Source organism: Orcinus orca, chromosome 7 (genome assembly GCF_937001465.1).
Source record: "Orcinus orca chromosome 7, mOrcOrc1.1, whole genome shotgun sequence".
Lineage (NCBI taxonomy): Eukaryota > Metazoa > Chordata > Mammalia > Artiodactyla > Delphinidae > Orcinus > Orcinus orca.
Genome location: NC_064565.1, coordinates 94,019,037 through 94,042,361, shown reverse-complemented (window position 1 = coordinate 94,042,361; position 23,325 = coordinate 94,019,037). Strand labels below are relative to the sequence as shown.

Below are 23,325 nucleotides of genomic sequence, written 5' to 3'. Positions count from 1 at the left end.
TGAGACATAATCCTCTGCCGTCTCATTTTGTGTAACTTTCTGTGATTGCGGTTTCCATTCTTCAGGCTGCAGGTTTGTAGTTCTTGCTTCTGCTGCCTGCCCCCTGGTGGATGAGGCTGTCTAAGAAGCTTGTGTAGGCTTCCTGATGGGAGAGACTGGTAGCTGCCCACTGGTGGGTGGAGCTGGGTCTTGTCCCTCTGGTGGGCAGGGCTGTGTCAGGGGCTGTGTTTATTGGGCAGCTGTTTACCCAGGAAAACTTTAAACATCCTGTCTGCTGATGGGTGGAGCTGTGTTCCCCTCCTGTTGGTTGTTTGGTCTGAGGCATCCCAGAACTGGAGGTTCCAGGCTGTTGGGTGGGTCCTGGTCTTGGTGAGAAAATTGTGGCCTCCAGAAGGGCTCGTGCCAATGAGTACTCCCAAAACTGCTGCCGCCAGCATCCTTATCACTGCAGTGAGCCACAGCTGCCCCCCACCTCTGCAGGAGACCCTCCAATACTAGCAGGTAAGTCTGGCCCAGTCTCTTATGAAGTCACTGCTTTTTTCCCCTGGGTCCTAGTGTGCTTGAGGCCCTGTGTGCACCCTCCAAGAGTAGAGTTTCTGTTTCCCCCAGTCCTGTGGCATTTCTATGATCAAACCCTGCTGGCATTCAAAGCCAGATTCTCTGGGGGATCCTCCTCCCATTGCCAGACCGCTAGGCTGGGGAGCTAGATGTGGGGCTCAGAACTTTCACTCCTGTGGGAGAACTTCAGTGGTATAATTATTTTCCTATTTGTGGGTAGCCCACCTGGTGTGTATGGGATTTGATTTTATCATGATTGCTCCCCTCCTACTGTCTCCTTGTGCCTTCTTCTTTGTCTTTGGGTGTAGGGTATCTTTTTTGATAGGTTCCAGCATTTTTTTGTCAGTGGTTGTTCAGCAGTTAATTGTGATTTTGGTGTTTCCATAAGAAGGGGTGAGCTCAGATTGTTCTACTCAGCCATCTTGTCTTCTCTTCCTCCCTGACTCCAACATATATTGATAGGTACTATTTTTATGAATATTTATTGGTCCATAGGTATTTATCTGTATCTATAAATAAAATTTGTTTTTCATGCTTTTAAATTCTATATAAGTTATATTTATACTACAAACTCTTTTGCAACTTGCTTGTTTTTGCTCAGCATAATTTTTATACATATTTATACTTCCTGTATGACATTTAATTGTACGAATGGAATGGAATTTTATAAATACAATGGATGTTTATCTCTTCTCCTATTTTCTATTAATAGACATGTACATTGTTTCAGTCTTTATGCCAGTAAAAACAATACATCAGTGACTGTCTTTCATGTGTTTTTTGGTGAACCTATGGAGAGCTTTTCTTGGGTATATGCCTAAAAGTGGAAATACTTGATCTTAGGCATGGCTGTATATGCTTTCCTATACCACTTATGTGATTGGGTAATCAATATTCCCACTGGCAGTGCGTGAGAGCTCCTGGTTTTCCACATCCTTGTGAACTTTTTGAATTTTTTGGTCTCTTGACTTTTGCAGTGTAATAAGAGTGAAATATTATTACTGTTTTAATTTAATTGTTCCCAAATATAATGAGATTGGGCCTCAGTGTAATTGACCATCAAATTTTGTTGTTTTATTTTTTAGATTGCACATATAAGTGATATCAAACAGTATTTGTCTTTCTCTGTGTGACTTATTTCACTTAGTCTAACATCCTCCAAGTCCATCCGTGTTTTTGCAAGTGGCAAAATTTTATTCTGTTTTATGGATAAGTAGTATTCCATTGTGTGTTTGTGTATGTATGTGTGTGTGTGTGTATCTCACATCTTCTTTATCCATTCATCTGTTGATGGACACTTAGTTTGCTTCCATTCTTGGCAATTGTAAACAATGCTGCTATGAACATTGGGGTGTATGTATCTTTTTGCATTAATTTTTTTTTCAGATATATATGCAGGAGTGGAATTCCTGGGTCATATGGTAGTTCTATTTTTAGTTTTTTGAGAAACCTTCATAATGTTTTCTACAGTGCCTGCACCAAAAATACGTACATATACATTCCCACCAAAAATGTACGAGGGTTCCCTTTTCTCCACATCCTTGCCAACATTTATTATTTGTGTTCTTTTTTTTGTTTGTTTTTTTTTGCAGTACGCGGGCCTCTCACTGTTGTGGCCTCTCCCACTGTGGAGCACAGGCTCCGGACGTGCAGGCTCAGTGGCCACGGCTTATGGGCCCAGCCGCTCCACGGCATGTGGGATCTTCCCAGACTGGGGCACGAACCCGCATATCTTGCATCGGCAGCAGACTCTAAACCACTGCGCCACCAGGGAAGCCCTATTTGTGTTCTTTTTGATGATGGCCATTCAGACAGGTGTGAGGTGATATCTCATTGTGGTTTTAATTTACATTCTCTGATGATTAACTGTGTTGAACATTTCTTCATGTGCCTATTGGCCACATGTAAGTCTTCTTTGGAAAATTTTCTCTTTAGGTCTTCTGCCCATTTTTTGATTGGGTTGTTTGGGGTTTTTTGCTGTTGAGTTGTATGAGCTGTTTATAAATTTTGGATATTAACCCCTTACTGGTCATATCATTTGCAAATATTTTCTCCCATTCAGTCGGTTGTCTTTTCATTTTGTTGATGGTTTCCTTTGCTGTACAAAAGACTGTAAGTTTAATTAGGTCCTATTTGTTTATTTTTGCTTTTATTTCCTTTGCTTTTGGAGACAGATCCAAAAAAATATTGCTACAATTTATTTCAAAGGGTTTTTTGCCTATGTTTTCTTCTAGGAGTTTTATGGTTTCCAGTCTTACATTTAAGTCTTTAATCCATTTTGAGTTTATTTTTGTATATGATGTTAGAGAATTTTCTAATATCATTCTTTTACATGTAGCTGTCTAGTTTTCCCAGTACCACTTACTAAAGAGCCTGTCTTTTCTCCACCGTATATTTTTGCCTCCTTTTTTATAGATTAATTGACCATAACTGCATGTATTTATTTGTGGGCTCTCTATTCTATTCCATTGATCTATGTGTCTATTTTTGTGCTAGTACCATACTGTTTTGATTACTGTAGCTTTGTAGTATAGTGTGAAGTGAGGGAGTGTCATTAATCTAGCTCTGTTACTCTTTTTCAAGATTGTTTTGGCTATTTGGGGTCTTTTTTATTTCCATACAAATTTTAAAAGTTTTCATTCTAGTTCTGTGAAAAATGCCCTTGGTATTGTATTTCGATAGGGATTGCATTGAATCTGTAGATTGTCCTGGATAGTATGGTCATTTTAACAATATTAATTCTTCTTCTTTTCTTTTCTTTCTTTCTTTTTTTTTTTTTTTTTTTTTTGGCTGCACTGCATGGCATGCAGGATCTTAGTTCCCTGACCAGGGATTGAACCTGTGTCGCCTGCAGTGGGAGTGCAGATTCTTAATCTTAACCACTGGACTGCCAGAGAAGTCCCAAAATATTAATTCTTCTAATCCATAAACACCATATATCTTTCCATCTGTTTGTATTGTCTTCAGTTTCTTTCATCAGCATCTTATACTTTTCCAAGTACACCTCTTTTAACTCCTTAGGTAAATATATTCCTAGGTATTTTATTCTTTTTGATGTGATTGTAATTGGGATTGTTTCCTTGATTTCTTTTTCTGCTAGTTTGTTGTTAGTCTATAGAGATGGAACAGATTTCTGTATATTAATTTTGTATCCTGCAACTTTACTGAATTCATTGATGAGCTCTGGTAGTTTTTTCATGGTATCTATAGGATTTTCTTAGTATCATGTCAACTGCAAACAGTGATAGTTTTACGCTTTCTTTCCAGTTTGGATTCCTTTTATTTCTTTTTCTTTCCTGCTTGCTATGGCTAGGACTTCCATACCATGCTGAATAAAAGTGGCAAGAGTGGGTGTCTTTGTCTTGCTCCTGATCTTAGAGGAAATGCTTTCAGCTTTTTACCACTGAGTGTGATGGGTTTGTCATATATGGCCTTTATTATGTTCAGGTATGTTCCCTCTATGCCCACTTTCTAGAGAGTATCATAAATGGATGTTGAATTTTGTTAAAAGCTTCTTCTGCATCTATTGAGATGACATTTGGTTTTTATTCTTCAATTTGTTATTGTGGTGTATCACATTGATTGATTTGCATATGTTGAAAGTCCTTGCAAAAATCTTGAGAAAAATCACACTTGATCATGGTATATGATCCTTTTAATGTATCCTTGGAGTTGGTTTCCTAATATTTTGTTGAGGATTTTGGTATCTATGTTCATTAGTGATATTGGCCTGTAATTTTCTTTTTTGTGTGATATCTTTGTCTGGTTTTGGTATCAGGGTGATGCTGGCCTTGTAGAAAGAGTTTAAAAGTGTTCCTTTCTCTACAATTTTTTGGAATTGTTTGAGAAGAATAGATGTTAACTCTTTTGTAAATGTTTGGTTGAATTCAGCTGTAAAGCCATCTGGTCTTGGACTTTTGCTTGTTGGGCACTTTTTTCTTTTCTTTTTAATTACTGATTCAGTATCATTACTGGTTATTGGTCTGTTCATATTTTCTGTTTCTTCCTGGTTCAGTTTTGGGAGATTGTACCTTTCTAAGAAGTTTTTTCATTTCTTCTAGGTTGTCCACTATATTTGTATATAGTTGTTTATTGTAGTCTCTTACAATTGTTTGTGTTTATGTACTCTTGGTTGTAACTTCTCCTTTTTCATTTCTGATTTTCCTGATTTGGGCCCTCTTTTTTTCTTGATGAGTATGGTTAACAGTTTATCAATTTTATCTTTTCAAATAACCATCTCTTAGTTTCATTGATCTTTTCTATTTTTGTTTTTGTATATATTTCATTTATGTCTGCCCTGCTTTTTGTGATTTCTTTCCTTCTACTAAGTTTAGGTTTTCTTTATTCTTTTCTTAGCTCTTTCAGGTGTGAGGTTAGGTAGTTTATTGGAAATTTTTCTTGTTTCATTAGGTAAGCTTATATAGCTATGAACTTGTCTCTTAGAACTGCTTTTGCTGCATCCCTTAGATTTTGGATCATTGTATTTTTATTTTCATTTGTCTCCAGGTATTTTTTGATTTCCTCTTTGATTTCTTCAGTGATCCAGTGGTTGTTTAGTATCCTATTGTTTAGCTTCCATGTGTTTGTGTGTTTTTTTCTTGTAATTGATTTCTAGTCTTATTGCATTGTGGTTGGGAAAGATGCTTCGTATGATTTCAATTTTGTTAAATTTACCACGGCTTGTTTTGTGGCCTAGCATGTTATCTATCCTGGAGAATGTTCCATGTGCACTTGAAAATAGTGTGTATTCTGTTGCTTTTGGATGGAATGTTCTGTCTGTCTATCTATCTATCTATCTATCTATCTATCTATATTAAGTTTCTCTGGTCTAATATGTCATTTAAGGCTAGTGTTTCCTTATTGATTTTCTGTCTTGATGATTCGTCCACTTATATAAGTGGGATGTTAAAGTGTCCTGCTATTATTGTGTTACTGTTGAGGTCTCCCTTTATGTTTGTTAGTATTTGCTTTATGTATTTAGTGCTACTATTTTGGGTGCATATATATTTATAATTGTTATATCTTCTTCTTGGATTGATCCCTTGATCATTATGTAATGTCCTTCTTTGTCTCTTGTAACAGTCTTTATTTTAAAGTCGACTTTGTCTGATATAAGTATTCCTACCCCAGCTTTTTTTGATGTCCAGTTGTATAGAATAATTTTTTCTATGCCCTCACTTTCAGTATGTGTGTGTCTTTAGATCTGAAGTGAGTGTCTTTTAGACAGCATATATACAGGTCTTCTTTTTGTATCCATTCAGCCACTCTGTGTCTTTTAGTTGGCCTTATAACTCTTATTTTCAGCTCATATTTAAGTATTACTTTGAGTGCATAGCATGTATTTAATTCTCTCATTGTTCTGTTTTTAATATGTTTTAATTTCCAATGTGATTACCTTTTTAACCTGAGTTATTTAATAATACATCTTTATGTTCCTGAACTCATGAATCTTTTTTTTTTTTTTTTTTTGGTATTTTGTCATTTAAGTTCATTGTAATCTGTGAACTGATTACCTTGTATGGATTTCATTCTTCATGACAAACTACTAATCAAATTTTGTAAGTGCTCAATGTGTGGTAGAAATAATGTATATTCTTTATTTGTTGATTATAGAATTCTCTATTAAACTGGTTGACTTTGTTGTATACATCTGCTATATCTTCATATATCTAGATCTTTCAATTCTAATATATATATTTGATATATATTTATTAATATTTGTCATCATTTTGAATTTTTCAGTTTCTCCTAGTAATTCTGTCAGTTTTTGCTTCTTACACTTTGAAATACTAATGCTATTTGGTAGATACAATTTTTTTTTTCTTCCAGGTGTTTGTTTTATAAGGTACATTTAGCTAGGTGTTTTTTTTTTTTTTTTTTTTTTGCGGTACGCAGGCCTCTCACTCTTGTGGCCTCTCCCTTTGTGGAGCACAGGCTCCAGACACACAGGCTCAGTGACCATGGCTCATAGGCCTAGCCACTCCATGGTATGTGGGATCCTCCCGGACCGGGGCATGAACCCGTTTCCCCTGCATTGGCAGGCAGACTCTCAACCACTGCGCCACCAGGGAAGCCCTAGCTAGGTTTTTAAAATCCACTCTGAGTAGTTTTAATTTTCATTTTCTTTTATTTTCCTCTCTTTGTGTTTTGTTTTTCACTTGTCTTTCGTTGGATTGATGGAACTTGCTTTACTCGTTTCTTCTCTCTCTGCTCTTCTGAAAGCTATACATTATAGTCTTATTCTTTGTCATTACTCCTAGTTTGTAACATACTTCCTTAAGAGCAAATAATTCTAACAATGACTAAAAGTACTCAGTACTTTTATATGCTTTTTTTCTTAAGATATGGATCTTAATGCTATTTAACTATGCATTATATATATCTGCTTCAATCTAGTTACTTATTTTACAGTCAGTAATTAATTACATTTCTAACAGATTTCATTAAAAATATGCTCACTGTTTTTTTGTATTCTGTATATAAAATTAGGTTACAGAGTAAGCTTCTGTAACAACGTAACTCACACATATAATGGCTTTATAAAGATACATAATGCTTCAAAAATAAAGAGTGAGTACATGCTGGTAGAGCAACTTGGTTGAACAGGGTCATTCAGGGACTCAGGTTCCTTCTGTCTTGCTTCTTTGACATACTCTCAGGTATGTTGACTGCACTGTTGGACAGGGTTGTAGTCTTCTCATTTGTGCTCTCGGGAAGTGCGAAGAGAAGTGTGGTATAGTTTGTCTTTAAGTTGGATGTGACTTGGAAGTTGCACTACTTTGTTTCACACTCCATTAGCCCAAACTTAGCCACATGAGTATAGCATGAGTACTCTCCATGTGTAGGAGTGAAAGCTGAGTAATACTGTCTTTCACTGAGAAGTTGTATGCGTAGCTAAAACTGCGGTAGGGTTGGAGTCTTGAAAAGAAGAGGAAAATGGGTACTGGAAGAGTATGCAGTATCTGCTACTTTGTCTTTTCTCTCTTGGTTTGCTTCTTGCTGAAGTAAATTCGTTAGTACTTTTTGATATTAATCTCTGAACATTTAAACTCTCTTTGTATTTGTATGTCTCAAAATACTTTTATACTACCCTCACTCTTCAATGATATTTTAGGTTGATAGAGAATTCTGATTTGATAGTTATTTTCCCTTAGGCCTTTAAAGATAGTATTTCATTGTTTTCTTTATAATGATGAGCAGTTTACTATCAATATAATTGTTTTTCCTATGTAAGTACTCTGTCCTTTCTAGCTGGTAACTTAAAATTTTTCTTGTTTATTTGATTTTCTACATTTTTTAAACTAACATGTGTTTAATTATGGATTTATCTTTTATCTTGTTTTCAGAGTACACCTTTTTAACTGTACAATTTGCTGAATTTTGACAAATATATAGTTGTGTAAACATCACCGTGATCTCCCCCTCTTAATTATTGAACTGCTGTTTTCCAGGAAAGGACAAAAAGTGCTTATTTTATAGGGAATTTGACAAAAATAAGCTAACTTTCTCGCACATTGATTTGCAAGTTCTGTCAGATGTTCATGTTGAGATGTCCTGATAGAGTTAGAAATATGAGATTTGGAGAAGGCAGGTTTATAAGAAGATATAGATGTAGAGATGGCAATTAAAGCTATGCTATTATATTATAGCAATTTTTAAAATAAAATTTATTCATCTCTCTTTCCTTCCTTGTTTTCTACCTTTCCTCCTTCTTTCCTTCATTCTTTCCCTTCTTTCCTTTCACACACAGTTATTAGGTGCCTAATATGTGCTTAGGGTGTACAGTGATGAATAAATCAACAGAGTTCTTATATTTTTAGGGTTTAGTCTAATGGGGGAAAAAATTGAGCAAATGATTACAGAAATAAACACTGTTTTATTTCCCAGCAGGGGAAATTTAACATGGAATTTTCCTAGCTTAAGCATATATTGTTTCCTCCAAATTATAGGCTGTTTACTTGGAACTTGAAGTATATTTTCCCATAGAAGTAACAATATAAAGAGTCTTATGCAATCCCATAAGTCCTATTTAATCTAAATATTGCTAAATATCTCTTTCTATCTTTTTTTGACTGTTAATGCAATTTTTTATTGAAGTATAGTTGATTTTAGTATTGTGTTAGTTTCAGGTGTACAGCATAGTGATTTAGTATTTTTGCAGATTATATTCCATTACAGGTTATTACAAGATATTGGGTATAATTCCCTGTGTTATATAGTAAATCCTTGTTGCTTATCTATTTTATGTATAGTAGTTTGTATCTACTAATCCTATACCCCGAATCTGTCCCTCCCCACACCCTCTTCCCTGTGGTAACCATAGGTTTGTTTTCTATGTCTGTGAGTCTGTTTCTGTTTTGTATATACATTCATTTGTATTATTTTTTAGATTCTACATATAAGGGTTATCATATATATTTGTTTTTCACTTCACTAAGCATAATATTCTCTAGATTCATCTACATTTTTGCAAATGGCAATATTTCATTCTTTTTTATGGCTGAGTAGTATTCCATTGTGTATATATACACTGCATCTTCTTTATTCAATCGTTTGTTGATGGGCTCTTGGGTTGCATCCATGTCTTGGCTATTGTAAATAATGCTTCTATGAACATTGGTGTGCATGTATCTTTTAAAATTAGTGGTTTTGCTTTTTATGGATATATACCCAGGAGTGTGATTGTTGGATCATATGGTAACTCTATTTTTAGTCTTTTAAGGAACCTCCATGCTGTTTTCCACAGTGGCTGCACCAATTTAGATTCCCACCAACAGTGTACCAGGGCTCCCTTTTTTCCACATTCTCTCCAACACTTATTTGTTATTTATAGGCTTTTTGATGGTAACCATTCTGACAGGTGTGAGGTCATATTTCATTGTGGTTTTGATTTTCATTTCTCTAATAATTAGTGATGTTGAGCATCTTTTCATGTGCCTGTTAGCAATCTTTATGTCTTCTTTGGGAAAATGTCTATTCAAGTCTTCTGCCAATTTTTTGATTGGATTATTTGTTTGATATTGAGCTTTATGAGCTGTGTGTGTGTGTGTGTGTGTATTTATACACACATATATATATATTTTATTCAATATAGTTGATTTATAATGTGTTAGTTTCAGGTGTACAGCAAAGTGATTCAGTTATACATACATATATATCTAGTTTTTTCAGATTCTTTTTCCTTATAGGTTATTACAAAATATTCAGTATAGTTCCCTGTGCTATACAGTAGGTCCTTGTTGGTTATCTATTTTATATATAGTAATGTGTATATGTTAATCCTAAACTCTTAATTTATCCATCCCCCTCTTTCACCTTCGGTAACCATAAGTTTGTTTTCTATGTCTGCGGGTCTGTTTCTGTTTTGTATATAAGTTCATTTGTATCATTTTAATGAATGATAATGAAAAAATGCCATTTGCAGCAACATGGATGAACCTAGAGATTCTCATACTAAGTGAAGTAAGCCAAATATCATATGATATCACTTATAAGTGGAATCTAAAAACAAAAAAAATTCTACCTTTGTTTTTGTGAGAAACTGTATTCTACATGGTGAAACTGTGGACATAATGGAGATAATATTATAAGGTTGATAGTGACTGGTCTGAAACGAAATAGCAGAGAAGGGAGGGAATTAGAGTCCTCAAACCATGTAGTTAGCCTAACCCCACCTAGGGTCTGCACATCCATAAAGATTAGTGAATTTTAAATTCTGTCTATCATGAGTTTATATTCTGGTAGGGGAGATAGAGCACATAAATATCGTTGATTACAATATAATACAATATGTGGAATGATATGTGTTTTTAATAACATATAGATGTGGCATAGAGAGAATGTTTCACTCTGTCATTAGGGGTTTGCAGGTCAGAGAATACATCAGTAAAGACGTGATGCCTCAGTATGACTTTGGAGGATAAATAGTAGTTTGCTTAATGAACTTATGGAACTGGAAAAGGGATTCCTTAAATTTTGAAGGCATACAACATGATCTGTTTTAGGAATGACAAATTAGTATGTATTCAAAGGAGCAGAAACTTTGAGCTGTGCAGGGATGGGAGAGGAAGCTAGGAAGTCATGAATATTGTTTAATGCTTTGTAAAATTTTGTGGTGATGTCTGTAGGAAGGTGGATAGAAGCATAGATATAGAACCTTAGGCTTACCCATTCTGTCTGTTGGATTTGAGGCAACTGTGTTCAGGAATAGTTTCCTGATGGAAGTTTCCTATTCAGTTACTCTTTCTCCTTTTTAACTGTCTTCACCTGGGCCTTAAGTTGTAGTGATCTCCCAATCTTCTCAAGATCACCAGATAGTTTTCTTTGATGATTTTCTTTGAAAGATGTCACAAGTGTTTTTATAGCCAGTAGAGTTCTAAGAACAAATCAAGTTTAAAGCAATTTGGAAATTTCCAAGAAAGTGGGTTCCTAGTTGAAATGATAACTAAGTTTTATATTTGAATCTAGGCAGTCTGGTTCATTTTGCTTTGACTTGAGAAGGGGTATTTTAATATTCTCTGTGTTCTAAGCAATGCTTTATACTTGTTAAACATTTTTTGAAGTTTGATTATATGTTTATATAATATCTATTTGTAATAAATTATTTTAAGGAAATAAATCTTTCCAGCAATAATTTATGTAGCCTTACATTTTTTCTTTGTTCCGGCTAGATGTGATTCTGGCCCTTTGTTCCCTTAAGAGTCATATTATGTTTATTTTATGGAAGATATCATTATAATTATGCTATCAACATACAATATTTCTTTACTTTGATACCTTCTGCTTACCTTTCTTAGAAATTAATCAAGATGTTTAATTGCTTATTTATGTGCAGTTTAGTTGAGTTATTATTGTATTGAATAGGGGAAACAACACTTTTTTGCTCTAATACCTTCTTGAATTATTGTAATTAAAAAATTGAGAAGAGTGGTTTAATTCATTTTAAGTGAAACAGAACTTTTTATTTAATGTATCTTGAAAGGAAAAAAGAAACCTTTCCTCTCAGTTAAATTAGAGATAAAGAAAGGGGAAAGAAATTGAGATGCTCTTTTATAAATAGCCTTTTTAAATAAGTGCTACTTTTGTGTCTCTGGTCGGAAAACATACAGTGTTTTAGTAGTGTAAAATAAGGGACAAATGACCTAAAATGTGTCATTTGCCCCTTCTTTGACACACTCCAGGTAGTCTAAATTTTGCTTAAATTCTTAGAAGAAAGCAGGTATTAGCAACATCCCTTCCTTGTTCTTGCAACAGCTTTGTCAACACACTACAACTGCCATATTTCTCTTTTTCTCTGCTCCAGCTTTTACTGAGACAACAGCTTCTTCTCACTTTCAGAAAAAAATTTATAATAGTTTTTCTTAGTTGGAGAGGCTGGCTATCCTATATTAAATGATTTCCCCTTTAGATTTCTTTTGTTATCCTATAATAGGGTCTTCCACATCTTAAATTGTACATTTTGTTTGTTTTAAAGTTTTCATTTAAGTTTTTGCTTAAAATTAGTTTTGATGACTTTATATAAATAATAAATATGTTGCTGATGAAAGCGTGCACCTCAGATGAGACTTGAACCCATTGGCCGGGACTCAAACCCAGCCAGAGCCCAGACTGGGACTGGAACCCACGGGCTGGGACTCGAACCCAGCCAGAACCCAGATTAGGACTTGAACCCATGGGCTGGGACTCGAACCCAGCCAGAACCCAGATTAGGACTTGAACCCATGGGCTGGGACTCAAACCTGGCCAGAACCCAGATTGGGGCTTGAATCCACGATCTTTTAATTGAGAGCACACTTGGTCTCAGGACTTAGTGAACCTCAGGTTCTTGATATCTCATTGCAGAAAGAATTCAGTGAGAGACAAAGTGATAGATAAGAAGTGGATTTATTTAGAGAGAAACACACTCCACAGACAGAGTGTGGGCCATCTCAGAAGGCAAGAGTCCCCAAAATACAGCGTGGTTAGTTTTTATGGGCTGGGTAATTTCATAGGCTAATGAGTGGGTGGATTATTCCAACTATTTCAGGGAAGGGGCGAAGATTTCCAGGAATAGGGCCACTGTCCACTTTTTGACCTTTTATGGTTGGCCTCAAAACTGTCATGGCGCTGGTGGGTGTGTCATTTAGCATGCTAATGTATTAAAAAGAGCTGTGATGAGGCTCAAGGTCCACTGGAAGTCGAGTATTCTACCATCTTGGACCTAGCTTGTTTTAACCAGTTTTTGTCATGTCCTATGGCTATGTCATTCTTTTAAAGGTTGTGCCCTTCCCCCTTACCTCCTGTTTCACTGAGGCAATTGTTTATTTTTTCACACTATGTCATCTCTATGAGGACCCTGGGAGTGGAGGTGGAGACCTCTCTAGTGTTATTATTGGGAATAGTTGTCTTCTCTGAGCAGCTGATTTGTTTTCATCTTCATCTATGCTAAGGTTTTCACTTGTTTCAGTTAACACAACTCATCCTTCTAAAAAAAATTTATGTCTTTGTTATTTACCTTATTTTATCTATCATTAGACTACTTTCCTGATCTTTTAAAGAATTCAGATTAATTTAGTTATAATTAACAAACAAAACTGTAAAATAAATATTCATCACAGTGACCCAACACATGTATATTCTTTTCCTGATTTTTAAGAAGAGGAATTATTTCTGCAGTGTCTCCAGAGGATTTAATCTTCTTCCCTTTGTTCTCTATTCTCGGTTATGGCAGAGAAAAATCATGGGCCATTCTTACATTGTGAGAGTTTTGTCCAGGGCAACAGTTTAAGAGAACAAAATAGGTTATGAAGTTGACTATGAGTGTCTCCCCTGTTGAATCTTTAAAATATTATTCTTCAATGAATTAACTATAGCAGGCCTCCTACTTATAAAAAGGTAGTATTCTTATACTACCTTTTTGAAATTCAGAATCAATTTTTGCATAGAAACAATATTGTAAGTAGGGATTATGAAATCAGGGTAATTCACAGAAGCCTGGCCCATAATATAAACTGTAATCAAACCAAATAGAATTATAATTAATTTAATATAGTAAAAATTTATATTCTTTTGTATGTAGATACTTGTGAAAAACCTACTATAGACTTGTACAAATTTGGGGTAGACATTTCAGATACTTTCAAGAGCTTTTGGATTGATGATACTGTCTGTCAAGTCTAATTTAATTTTTAAAATATCAAGTGAAACAGAAACTTCTTTTAAATATATTCTTCAGATTTCTTGACAGCTGTATTTGTGCATTCTATGAAAACAGTCATTGAGATGGGATCAACAGTTGGGTCCTTTTATCTTTGTAAAAGTTAGTAGCGCTGTTACAAGTATAGGTAAAAAAGAAAATATTACTTTTACCAAGCATCATTTGTAATATATTACTGTAAATAAAAAATGTATGTTTAATACAATATCTGAATATGTTAATTCTAAAGTGATATATTCTCTAAATTATAGTGTAAACTAAGACTACTTATATATAACATATAATCTATAGGTGGTTTCCATCCTATGTAAAGTACTTATACATGATATAAGCTAGCCCACAGCAATTATTTAATTTGTCCCATCTTGAAATACTCTATGCTTATATTAATGTTTTAGTCTATTTTTCATTCCAAGAATATAATATTTTAGCCACATTAGGCATTTAATACCTTTCCAACTAGCCTGTAGGAACTTACTGACATTTTGCCCCCCAAAAAGTACGTATGTATGTATATATATATATATATATATATACACACACATATTTAATAATAATATGTATTATTCTTTGCAGGGGGAAGTGTAGTAAAAGGGGTAGGAAGGGAAGAAATTTTATGACGAGACCTGTGAAACCATTAAGATCATATCTGTGTAATCCTTTTCCCCCTTTCTCTCCTGTCTTCATTACTTCTGAGGGATTAAGGGTGAGGACAGTTGGAGTGAAGAAGCTAGGGAATGTGGGGAAAGTTCAACAAGCCAGTTGAGGAATGTGTATGTATGAATGTTAGGCAGGGAGTACAGAGGCAGCTAGATCCCTATTCATTTCTCCAGTTACTTACATTCCAGAAAATACTCCATCAAGGTTGAAAACCTGTGTCTTTATTAATAACTTGTCTGCTCTGTAAGCAATGAGAACTTTGGCCTAGAGAGTACTTTTTCTCAGTGGTGCAGTCCTGCCAACCCTGGCTGGCAGCAACAGGGCTGGAGTTCTTTAGAGTGCTCTGAAAGGAGTTAATATAAAGTTAGATTATTGTTTGGATGTTTGTAACTTTGATATTTTGATTTATGAAATTAGGAGTGCTTAAATACAGAACTCAAGTGGAAATGCTAGTGACCAAAATATCAGAAGTTTATATCTGAAAATGTTCTAAATTTTAGTCAGAAATGTTCATATTCTGCATATAAGCCTTTTACTTTATTCTAAATGTATCATGCTTTTAATGCTAATAACTAAAACCAATAAGAAAAAATAACTTCTTGTATGTAATTTATGACAATATTTTGCAAGCCTAACCCATCAAATATACGTTATTTTAGCCTCACATGTTTTAAATCAGTGACTTTTTTACAGTTAAACTGTACTTCCAAATGTCTATTTTCTGATTTCCAAGGAATAATAAAAAGCATGGTTTGAGAGCATTGTAATGTTAAAGTTGATCTAGCAGTCAATTTGTTTTCATTGCAACTCTTTAATTGCTATTTGTCTAGGGGATAGTGATCCTAGAAGAATGTCGACTTCCAAAAGACATTTTGAAAAAGCAAATCCAATTCGCAGACCAAGCTGTTTCATTAAACACTACAGGGAATCCCCAGATTCCTCAGGAGAGTCAAGATCCTTTACCAGAGCAAGATTTTGAAATGTCACCAAGTAGCCCAACACTACTTCTTCGCAATATAGAAAAACAGGTAATGTGAAGTAAGAGTAAAGTGTGAGTGGCATCAAAATGACTTTCAATTGATTTTATAAACTCTTCAAATAAACGTGTGTCTCTGCTTAAGATATTGGTTATTAAAGTTGGCCGTTTGACATTAAATACAATTAAAATATTTAGTATATATAGTCTCTATTATAATATTGATATAATTAAAGTTATTTAAATATAATATGTGGGACTTCCCCAGTGACGCAGTGGTTGAGACTCCATGCTGCCAATGTTGGGGGCCTGGGTTTGATCCCTGGTCAGGGAACTAGATCCCACATGCATGCCACAACTGGGGAGCCCACGTGCCACAACTAAGGAGCCCGCCAGCTGCAGCTAAGACCCTACACAACCAAATAATAAATAAATTTTTAAAATATTAAAATAAATTAAATAAATAAATATAATATGTAAAGTGTTGGTACATAGCTATAGGGTGATAACTCATTTATACTAAGGTTGGAAAATCTTGTTTTCTAACAAAATAGCTTATCATTGGACTTTTCTCATGGGGAAAGAACAGTGGTACCACTTAATAGATCTGAATGGGGTGTTTGATTAATTTATTGATAGAAAGTTTTAGTGAAAGATAACATTAGAATATAGATTCTTTCATTAAAAAATGATCATGGAAATAGAGAGTCTAATAAACTCCTAATAAATTACTTTGACTCCAAAGCTTTTCCTGGTATTTAAATCCTCTTACGGATGACTCCAGAAGTTTAATTATTCTGTCCTATATTTATCCTTTGAAATCAAAACATTTTTTGCAAGATTAATATTTAAAATTTATTTCATGTTATTTATAAAACTTAAATGAAGAAGAGGTTACATATATAATAGCCAAAATATCAAATGTATAGAAATAGACAAGAAATATGAAGGTATTTTATAAAAAAATAAATATCAACTGCATTACATAAAATAAGAATAATTGAGTCATAACTTGTACTTGAATAGGAAAACACATCACTGCAAATCACAGTAAATTTATTAACCCAATGTGAACTTAATAAAAAAATAGCACTAAGACTTTTTTGAAAGCTGATTGTTGATACTAATATCTACAAAATAGTAAATGTGCAAAAACGTAGATACATTTAAAATACTGAATGTAATATAAATCAAATATTTTATTTGGTAAGCAGACTAATCAAAAAACTAAGGAAATAGAAAAAATATTAGCCATTTATTTTAATGTAGACTTTGGTGGCTCTTAAACAAACCTGGCTTTCTAAGAGTTTGTTAACTTGCAACCAGATTGAATCTGCCAGAATATACTCAGTTGGGACCACAGCTGCATGATTACATTATTCCAGTGGGTAATACGTATTCTCATCCCTGCCCACATTTAATTTTTCTGTTGTTCTTGTTGTAGTTGTTTTTTTTTTCTGACATACATTGTGAAATAATATAGTACCAGATTACTACTGTCTTAATCCTGGTAAGTCAGAATGTGGAGTAACTTCTCCCACCCCATATTTGTTAAGTTTGCAATTGCCTAGAGTTTTTCTTAATTTTCCAATTTCCAATGCATTGTCAAAATACTATTATGAATATTTTATAATTCAGAAAGTTATTTTGTAATTATCTGGTGTTAAACTGTAATGCACTTTACCATATAAGTGGTGTTTTAAATCAATACTGATTATATTCCTCTTCCCTCTTTTTTTCCCTCCCCTCATCCCTTAGGATCAGTACCTTTTCAGTTTGATCCTAGTTATTTCACACGAATAACGTGAGCACTTGATCAGTAGACCTTTGACTCTTTTTACCTGTAGGTCACTACTTATCCTTTGGAAAGAGTTTTCTTGTATTTTTTTCCTTCTTTTTGTTTAATATTTATTTATTTTATTTATGTATTTAATTTATTTTTTTGGCTGTGTCGGGTCTTAGCTGCGGCTTGCAGGGTCTTCGTTGAGGCACGCAGGATCTTTGGATGTGGCACGCAGTCTCTTCCTTGCGGTGCTCGGGCTTCTCTCTAGTTGTGGCATGCGGGTTTTTTTTTTTTCTGTAGTTGCAGGGCATGGGCTCCAGGGTGCATGGGCTCTGTAGTTGTGGCCCGTGGGCTCCAGAGTGCATGGGCTCTGTAGCTTGTGGCAGGTGGGCTCTCTCGTTGAGGTATGCGAGCTCAGTAGTTGTAGCACGCGGGCTTAGTTACCCCCCAACATGTGGGATCTTAGTTCCCCCACCAGGGATCGAACCCGCTTCCCCTGCATTGTAAGGCAGATTCTTTACCACTGGACCGCCAGGGAAGTCCCTCTTGTATTTTTTCTTTCTCCTTGGTAGCACCAGTTTGTTTGGTTGGACGTGAGTTCACATCAGAACTGGCTAGTTTGCCGGACCCAGGGCAAAATGAAATTATACAGCCCTTTGTTAAAAAGTTTTAAGTTTTAAGCCAGTGACAGCAGAACATTAACCAAACATGGGATCCTTCTGAGTGCAGCCCCATGTTACTGCACAGGTTGCTCACCTATGAAGGTGGCCTTGGGTATCATGTTCATTTTAAGTCCCACTGCTGACAGGAGTGTCAGAGGCTTTGGGAGGGAAAGGAACCAGGAGTTGTGAGAATACTAATGGCTCTAGACATGGAGAGGAAAAGGATGCAGAAAAGGGCAGCACCAATCACTTGTAGAGGTCATTTATAAATTACCTGTGAACAGGTAATGTGCTCTTGGAACACATGCTAATAATGTTTTTATAGGCCAATTAAAAATTAAGTTGTTTTCAAATACTCATTAAAGAAGACAGTCTAGGGGTGAGTAAATGGAAGAAGGGGTGGCAAGCCTGATATTACACATATTTTTTTAAAATATAATCTATTGGTATATAACTGTTTGCCTGCCGTAGTGGAACTTGAGTATAGATCAGGTAATCCTTTGACTTGATTAAATTTACTGTTAGAGGAATGTTTTGCTTACCAAACTTATTTATGTTCCTCAAAAACAACTAAAGAGTTGGCAGTTAAGCTATAAAGGCACTATTGGGTTGTAGACTGATATGTGTTTTAAAAAATAACATTGATTCATAGTATTAATGCATACTTCCATTATTAGATAATATATTTTGTTCATAAATTGAAAGGTGACATTATTTTAGAACTTCAGATAATTTAAAATAAATTTCACACAGGTATATTTACATTAGAAACCTCATTATAAATAGCTAGTAAATGTTTTGACTTTTAAAGTTGATTTTTTTTTCAGAGTTCAAATTATGCCTCTCCTAATTTTACTTTTATATTCATTTTTACCGTGAATTTTCTATCCCAAATATGGACTCAAGTATATGAGGTTTTCTTGGGCAGGAGTGGGGTGGTTGTTAGGGTAAAGCTGGAGGTTGGTTGTGACGCTGTCACTCTGGACCAATTATTCACACATACTGATTAGCGACCTCCAACGGCTAAGAAGATTTTTAGATATTTTTGGAGGTGGAACAATGAGAAGAGTGTACTCTATAAATTTCTTTGTATGACCAAATTAATGAATACTTGATAGATGGATAAAGAGTGTATTGGTGATTTTGAAAACTAAGTTTAATCTAAAAATGTATAATAATTTAAAAAATAAAGTCATTAGATATGTATTATTTTTCAAGAAAATAAGTGGTGAAAACATTTCAGGGTCTTCTTCATGGAAGACTTTTTGAAGAGTTCAAATATTATATTTAGCTCTATCATATTCTCTAGTCTCATTTCTAATAGCATGTTATTTGTTTCATACAAATAGAGTTGCAAAATAATTATTCCATATGCCCTCGTATTTTAGAATAGAATATCCTTCAGTTAATAAAACAGTGAAATATGTCTATATATTTTTAAAATATAGTCACACTATATTAAGTAAGAAAACCAGATTTTAGAAAATTGATGCAGCATAATTTACTTAAAAGGATGTGTGTGTGCATGTGTGCATACACTCATGCTCACATATATTCAAAATAAAAAGTTTTTTCTTGGGGTATGGATATATACCAAGATATTAGCAATGGTTTTCTCTGTGAAATATGATTACAGGTTATTTTCTTTTCATTTTTGAAACCTCTTCATACTTTCCCTTTTTTCTACAATGAACTACGATGGATTACATGTGTAATGAAAAATGTTGTTATCCTTCTGTAGAAGTGTACTCTTTTCCATTGATGTGGTTTATGCTTATTATAATTATTGTATGTGACTGTTTTGAGAATAATATAATATTTATTGTATATTACAAATATCTTACATATAAGTTTGGGATAAGGGTCAATGAAAATTTGGGGTACCTGAAAAAACTGGTATATTCAAATTAGGAAAAATACTGAGAAGCAGTATGGTATAGGATTCAAGCCTAAGTTTGAATCCTAGCTCCATTTCTTACCAATTTTATAATCCATGATCGAGCTGCTTAATCTGTCTTTGCTTCAGCTTCCTCATCTGTAATTGATTTTAATAGTAGTAGTATCAGTAGTTCTAATATTATCTACTTTGCAAGTTGGTTGTAAAGATTAGAAATATTCTATGTTTAGTGCTTAGTATAGTACCTGGCACATAGTGAGCACTTAATAAATTATAGCTATGAGTTTGTTATTATTAATTTGGCTGCATCAAAGAAAATATTTATGTAGATTCTATCAGCTGAGCTTAAATGTTATAGAGGATAGGATGAGTAGACAAAAGAACTGAAGCAAAAAATGATATGAAAAAAAGGGTACTTTAAAATGTAGATTTATTTATAATAATGGAAAAATCAGTAATGGTGTAAATTGTCTTTGTAGAGTAAAATATTTACTAAAACATAAACATTTACTTGTTTCATGAGAAGTTAAACTTTAATAGGCACTAAAGGTCTGAGATTTAGCCATATTCCTTGCTTAGCAGTAGTAAAAGATTTACTGTTTTCTTGCAGAGCGCACAGTTGACTGAGATCATCAGCAGTTTGATTGCCCCTCTCAACTTGTCCCCAATGTCATCACCCCTCTCCTCTAAATCCTGTAGCCGTAAATGTCTGGCTAATGGCATTTCCAGGAGGTAGGTGTCAGTGGGATAGTTTTGCTTCTAAATTTGGCTTTGCTTATTTTGTTTTTATTTTGTTTTGATCTTTTAAGTATTATAGCTTCTTTTTTCTTCTTAAGCATTATTAGAGTACAATCAATAAATCATGGATACATTTTTAGATAACATCAAACTTTTATAACTAAGGGAACTATAAACCTGAGAATGAGGGATAAAGCTTTCCAGGAAGTTTCTAAATTTTTATAATGTTTCTAAAAATGAAAAACAGTGATACCATTTGCTACAGAAGTACTGCCATATTTAATATACCTTCCATTTTATACATTTTATAGTCTTTAGCTCCATACTGCCCTTGCAATACATTTTAAGAGTGAAAGACCCTACATATAGTTTGGGCATGGAAGATTGATTGGTAGATATCATCCATAAAATTCAGCTTAAGTTTTACTCATGTTGTAAATGAGTCATTTTGGTGGGTATTTTTTGTTTTGTTTTGTTTTTATTTTGGCCGCACTGCACAGCATGTGGAATCTTAGTTCCCTGACCAGGGATCGAACCCGCACCCCCTACATTAGGAGCAGGGAGTCTCACCCACTGGACCGCTAGGGAAGTTCCCCTAAAATGAGTCATTTTGTATCTCAACTTTTATAAGGTAAATTTTTTACTAAATGTAATTAATATAATAATTCCTATAATCCTTAGCAATTTATTATATCATGTTAGCAAAAAATATAGATATTATGAATCCTCTTTTGGGAACAACATTTGTTTTCTTTATTTTGCTTACATTTCTCTTTGAATCTTTCCTTTTAAAGATGCAGTTAGAATTTAAAAAGCTACTAGAATATTACTTTGTGTGTGCATCTAATTTTTTTTTCAAATAAAATTGCAGTGAGGGCTTCTTTGCTTTAAGTACCATAAAAGGACTAAGTGTAATTTAGTATCAGAAATATTTATATTAATAATTATATGATTTATTATTAAATTAAAAAATAAAACAAGAAAGGAAGATTCATACCATGGTAAAAATTATGTGAAGTAGCTATCAGCTTCTTAATGAGACTAGTGGATATAAACTAAGTCTTAAAATAAAAATGCTGTTATTTTTATTTCTAATTTATTATTTTGAAAGTCTAATTTTTAATACTTTTACAGTTTTGTTTGTACTGGGTCATGTTTACATTGTTCTATTATGGAAACAGTTATTCTACTGGTTTTGCTTTATTTTTGTTAACTTTATATTCATTCCTTGTAACGCTGATGATTCACTTTGAAAGGAAAGATTCTCATATGTTATACAGGATAACTATAATGTCTTCATTTATGAGAACATTTCCTCATTAAGAAAGTCATAATTACAAGTTGAGCCATTAAACACCATCAGATTGTGATTTTGGGCTAAGTCAATTTTAGGTAATATTTTATTTACCTAACTAGGCATTACACTATTATACATATACATGTGTGTGTGTGTGAGTGTGTGTGAGTGTGTGTGTGTGTGTGTGTGTGTGTGTGTGTGTACTAATTATCATTTTAATGTACTTACCTATATTTTTGGTCATTTATTCACAAAGTATTTATTGCATAACTGTTTGCTGTATGCCATATAGTCAAAGTCCTAGGAATACAATGATGAAGACAAGATCTCCACTTTTAAATACTTACAGTCTAGTAGATGAACCATGTCATTGTTTAAACTAACATATAATAATAATAATAGAATTGTGTGCAGTTGTTTGAATATTTGGTTTAAATAACTGTCATAGGTGAAAAACATACCTCATTGGGCTTCCCTGGTGGTGCAGTGGTTGAGAATCTGCCTGCCAGTGCAGGGGACACGGGTTCGAGCCCTGGTCTGGGAAGATCCCACATGCCACGGAGCAACTGGGCCCGTGAGCCACAACTACTGAGCCTGCGCATCTGGAGCCTGTGCTCCGCAATGGGAGAGGCCCGTGCACCGCGATGAAGAGTGGCCCCCGCTTGCCGCAACTAGAGAAAGCCCTCGCACAGAAACGAAGACCCAACACAGCCAAAAATAAATAAATAAATTTATTTTTAAAAAAAAAAAGAAAAAGAAAAACATACCTCATAAAGATATATAAATCCAAATGAGAGACCAGAAACAAGATGGTGGAGTAGAAGGATGTGCTCTCACTCCCTCTTGTGAGAACACCAGAATCACAACTAGCTGCTGGACAGTCATTGACAGGAAGACACTGGCACTCACCAAAAAGATACCCCACATCCAAACACAAAGGAGAAGCCACAATGAGACGGTAGGAGGGGCACAATCACAGTAAAATCAAATCCCATAACTGGTGGGTGGGTGACTCACAGACTGGAGAACACTTATGCCACAGAAGTCCACCCACTGGAGTGAAGGTTCTGAACCCCACGTCAGGCTTCCCAACCAGGGGTTCCAGCAATGGGAGGAGGAATTCCTAGAGAATCAGACTTTGAAGCCTAGTGGGATTTGATTGCAGGACTTCAACAGGACTGGGGGAAACAGAGACCCCACACTTGGAGGGCACACAAAAAGTAGTGTGCACATCGGGACCCAGAGGAAGGAGCAGTGACCCCAGGGGAGACTGAACCAGACCTACCTGCTAGTGTTGAAGGGTCTCCTGCAGAGGTGGGGGGTGGCTGTGGCTCACCGTGGGGACAAGGACACTGGCAGCAGAAGATCTGGGAAGTACTCCTTGGCGTGAGCCCTCCCAGAGTCTGCCATTACCCCACCAAAGAGCCCAGGTAGGCTCCAGAGCTGGGTTGCCTCAGGCCAAACAACCAACAGGGAGGAAACCCAGCCCCACCCATCAGCACTCAAGTGGATTGAAGTTTTACTGAGCTCTGCCTACCAGAGCAACAGTCGGCTCTACC

At 34.9% G+C, this 23,325-nt stretch overlaps 1 protein-coding gene across 11 annotated transcripts in view; it reads left to right on the top strand.

Annotated features, from left to right (window-relative positions):
- KANSL1L (KAT8 regulatory NSL complex subunit 1 like) overlaps positions 1-23,325 on the top strand; it is a 146,771-nt gene that overhangs the window by 47,544 nt on the left and 75,902 nt on the right. For all 11 annotated transcript variants that reach the window (XM_004262935.4, XM_049712103.1, XM_033428296.2 and 8 more), the window contains 2 exons: positions 15,244-15,441; positions 20,342-20,463. In XM_004262935.4, the coding sequence (XP_004262983.1) occupies positions 15,244-15,441; positions 20,342-20,463 (320 nt within the window). The remainder of the gene's footprint in view (positions 1-15,243; positions 15,442-20,341; positions 20,464-23,325) is intronic.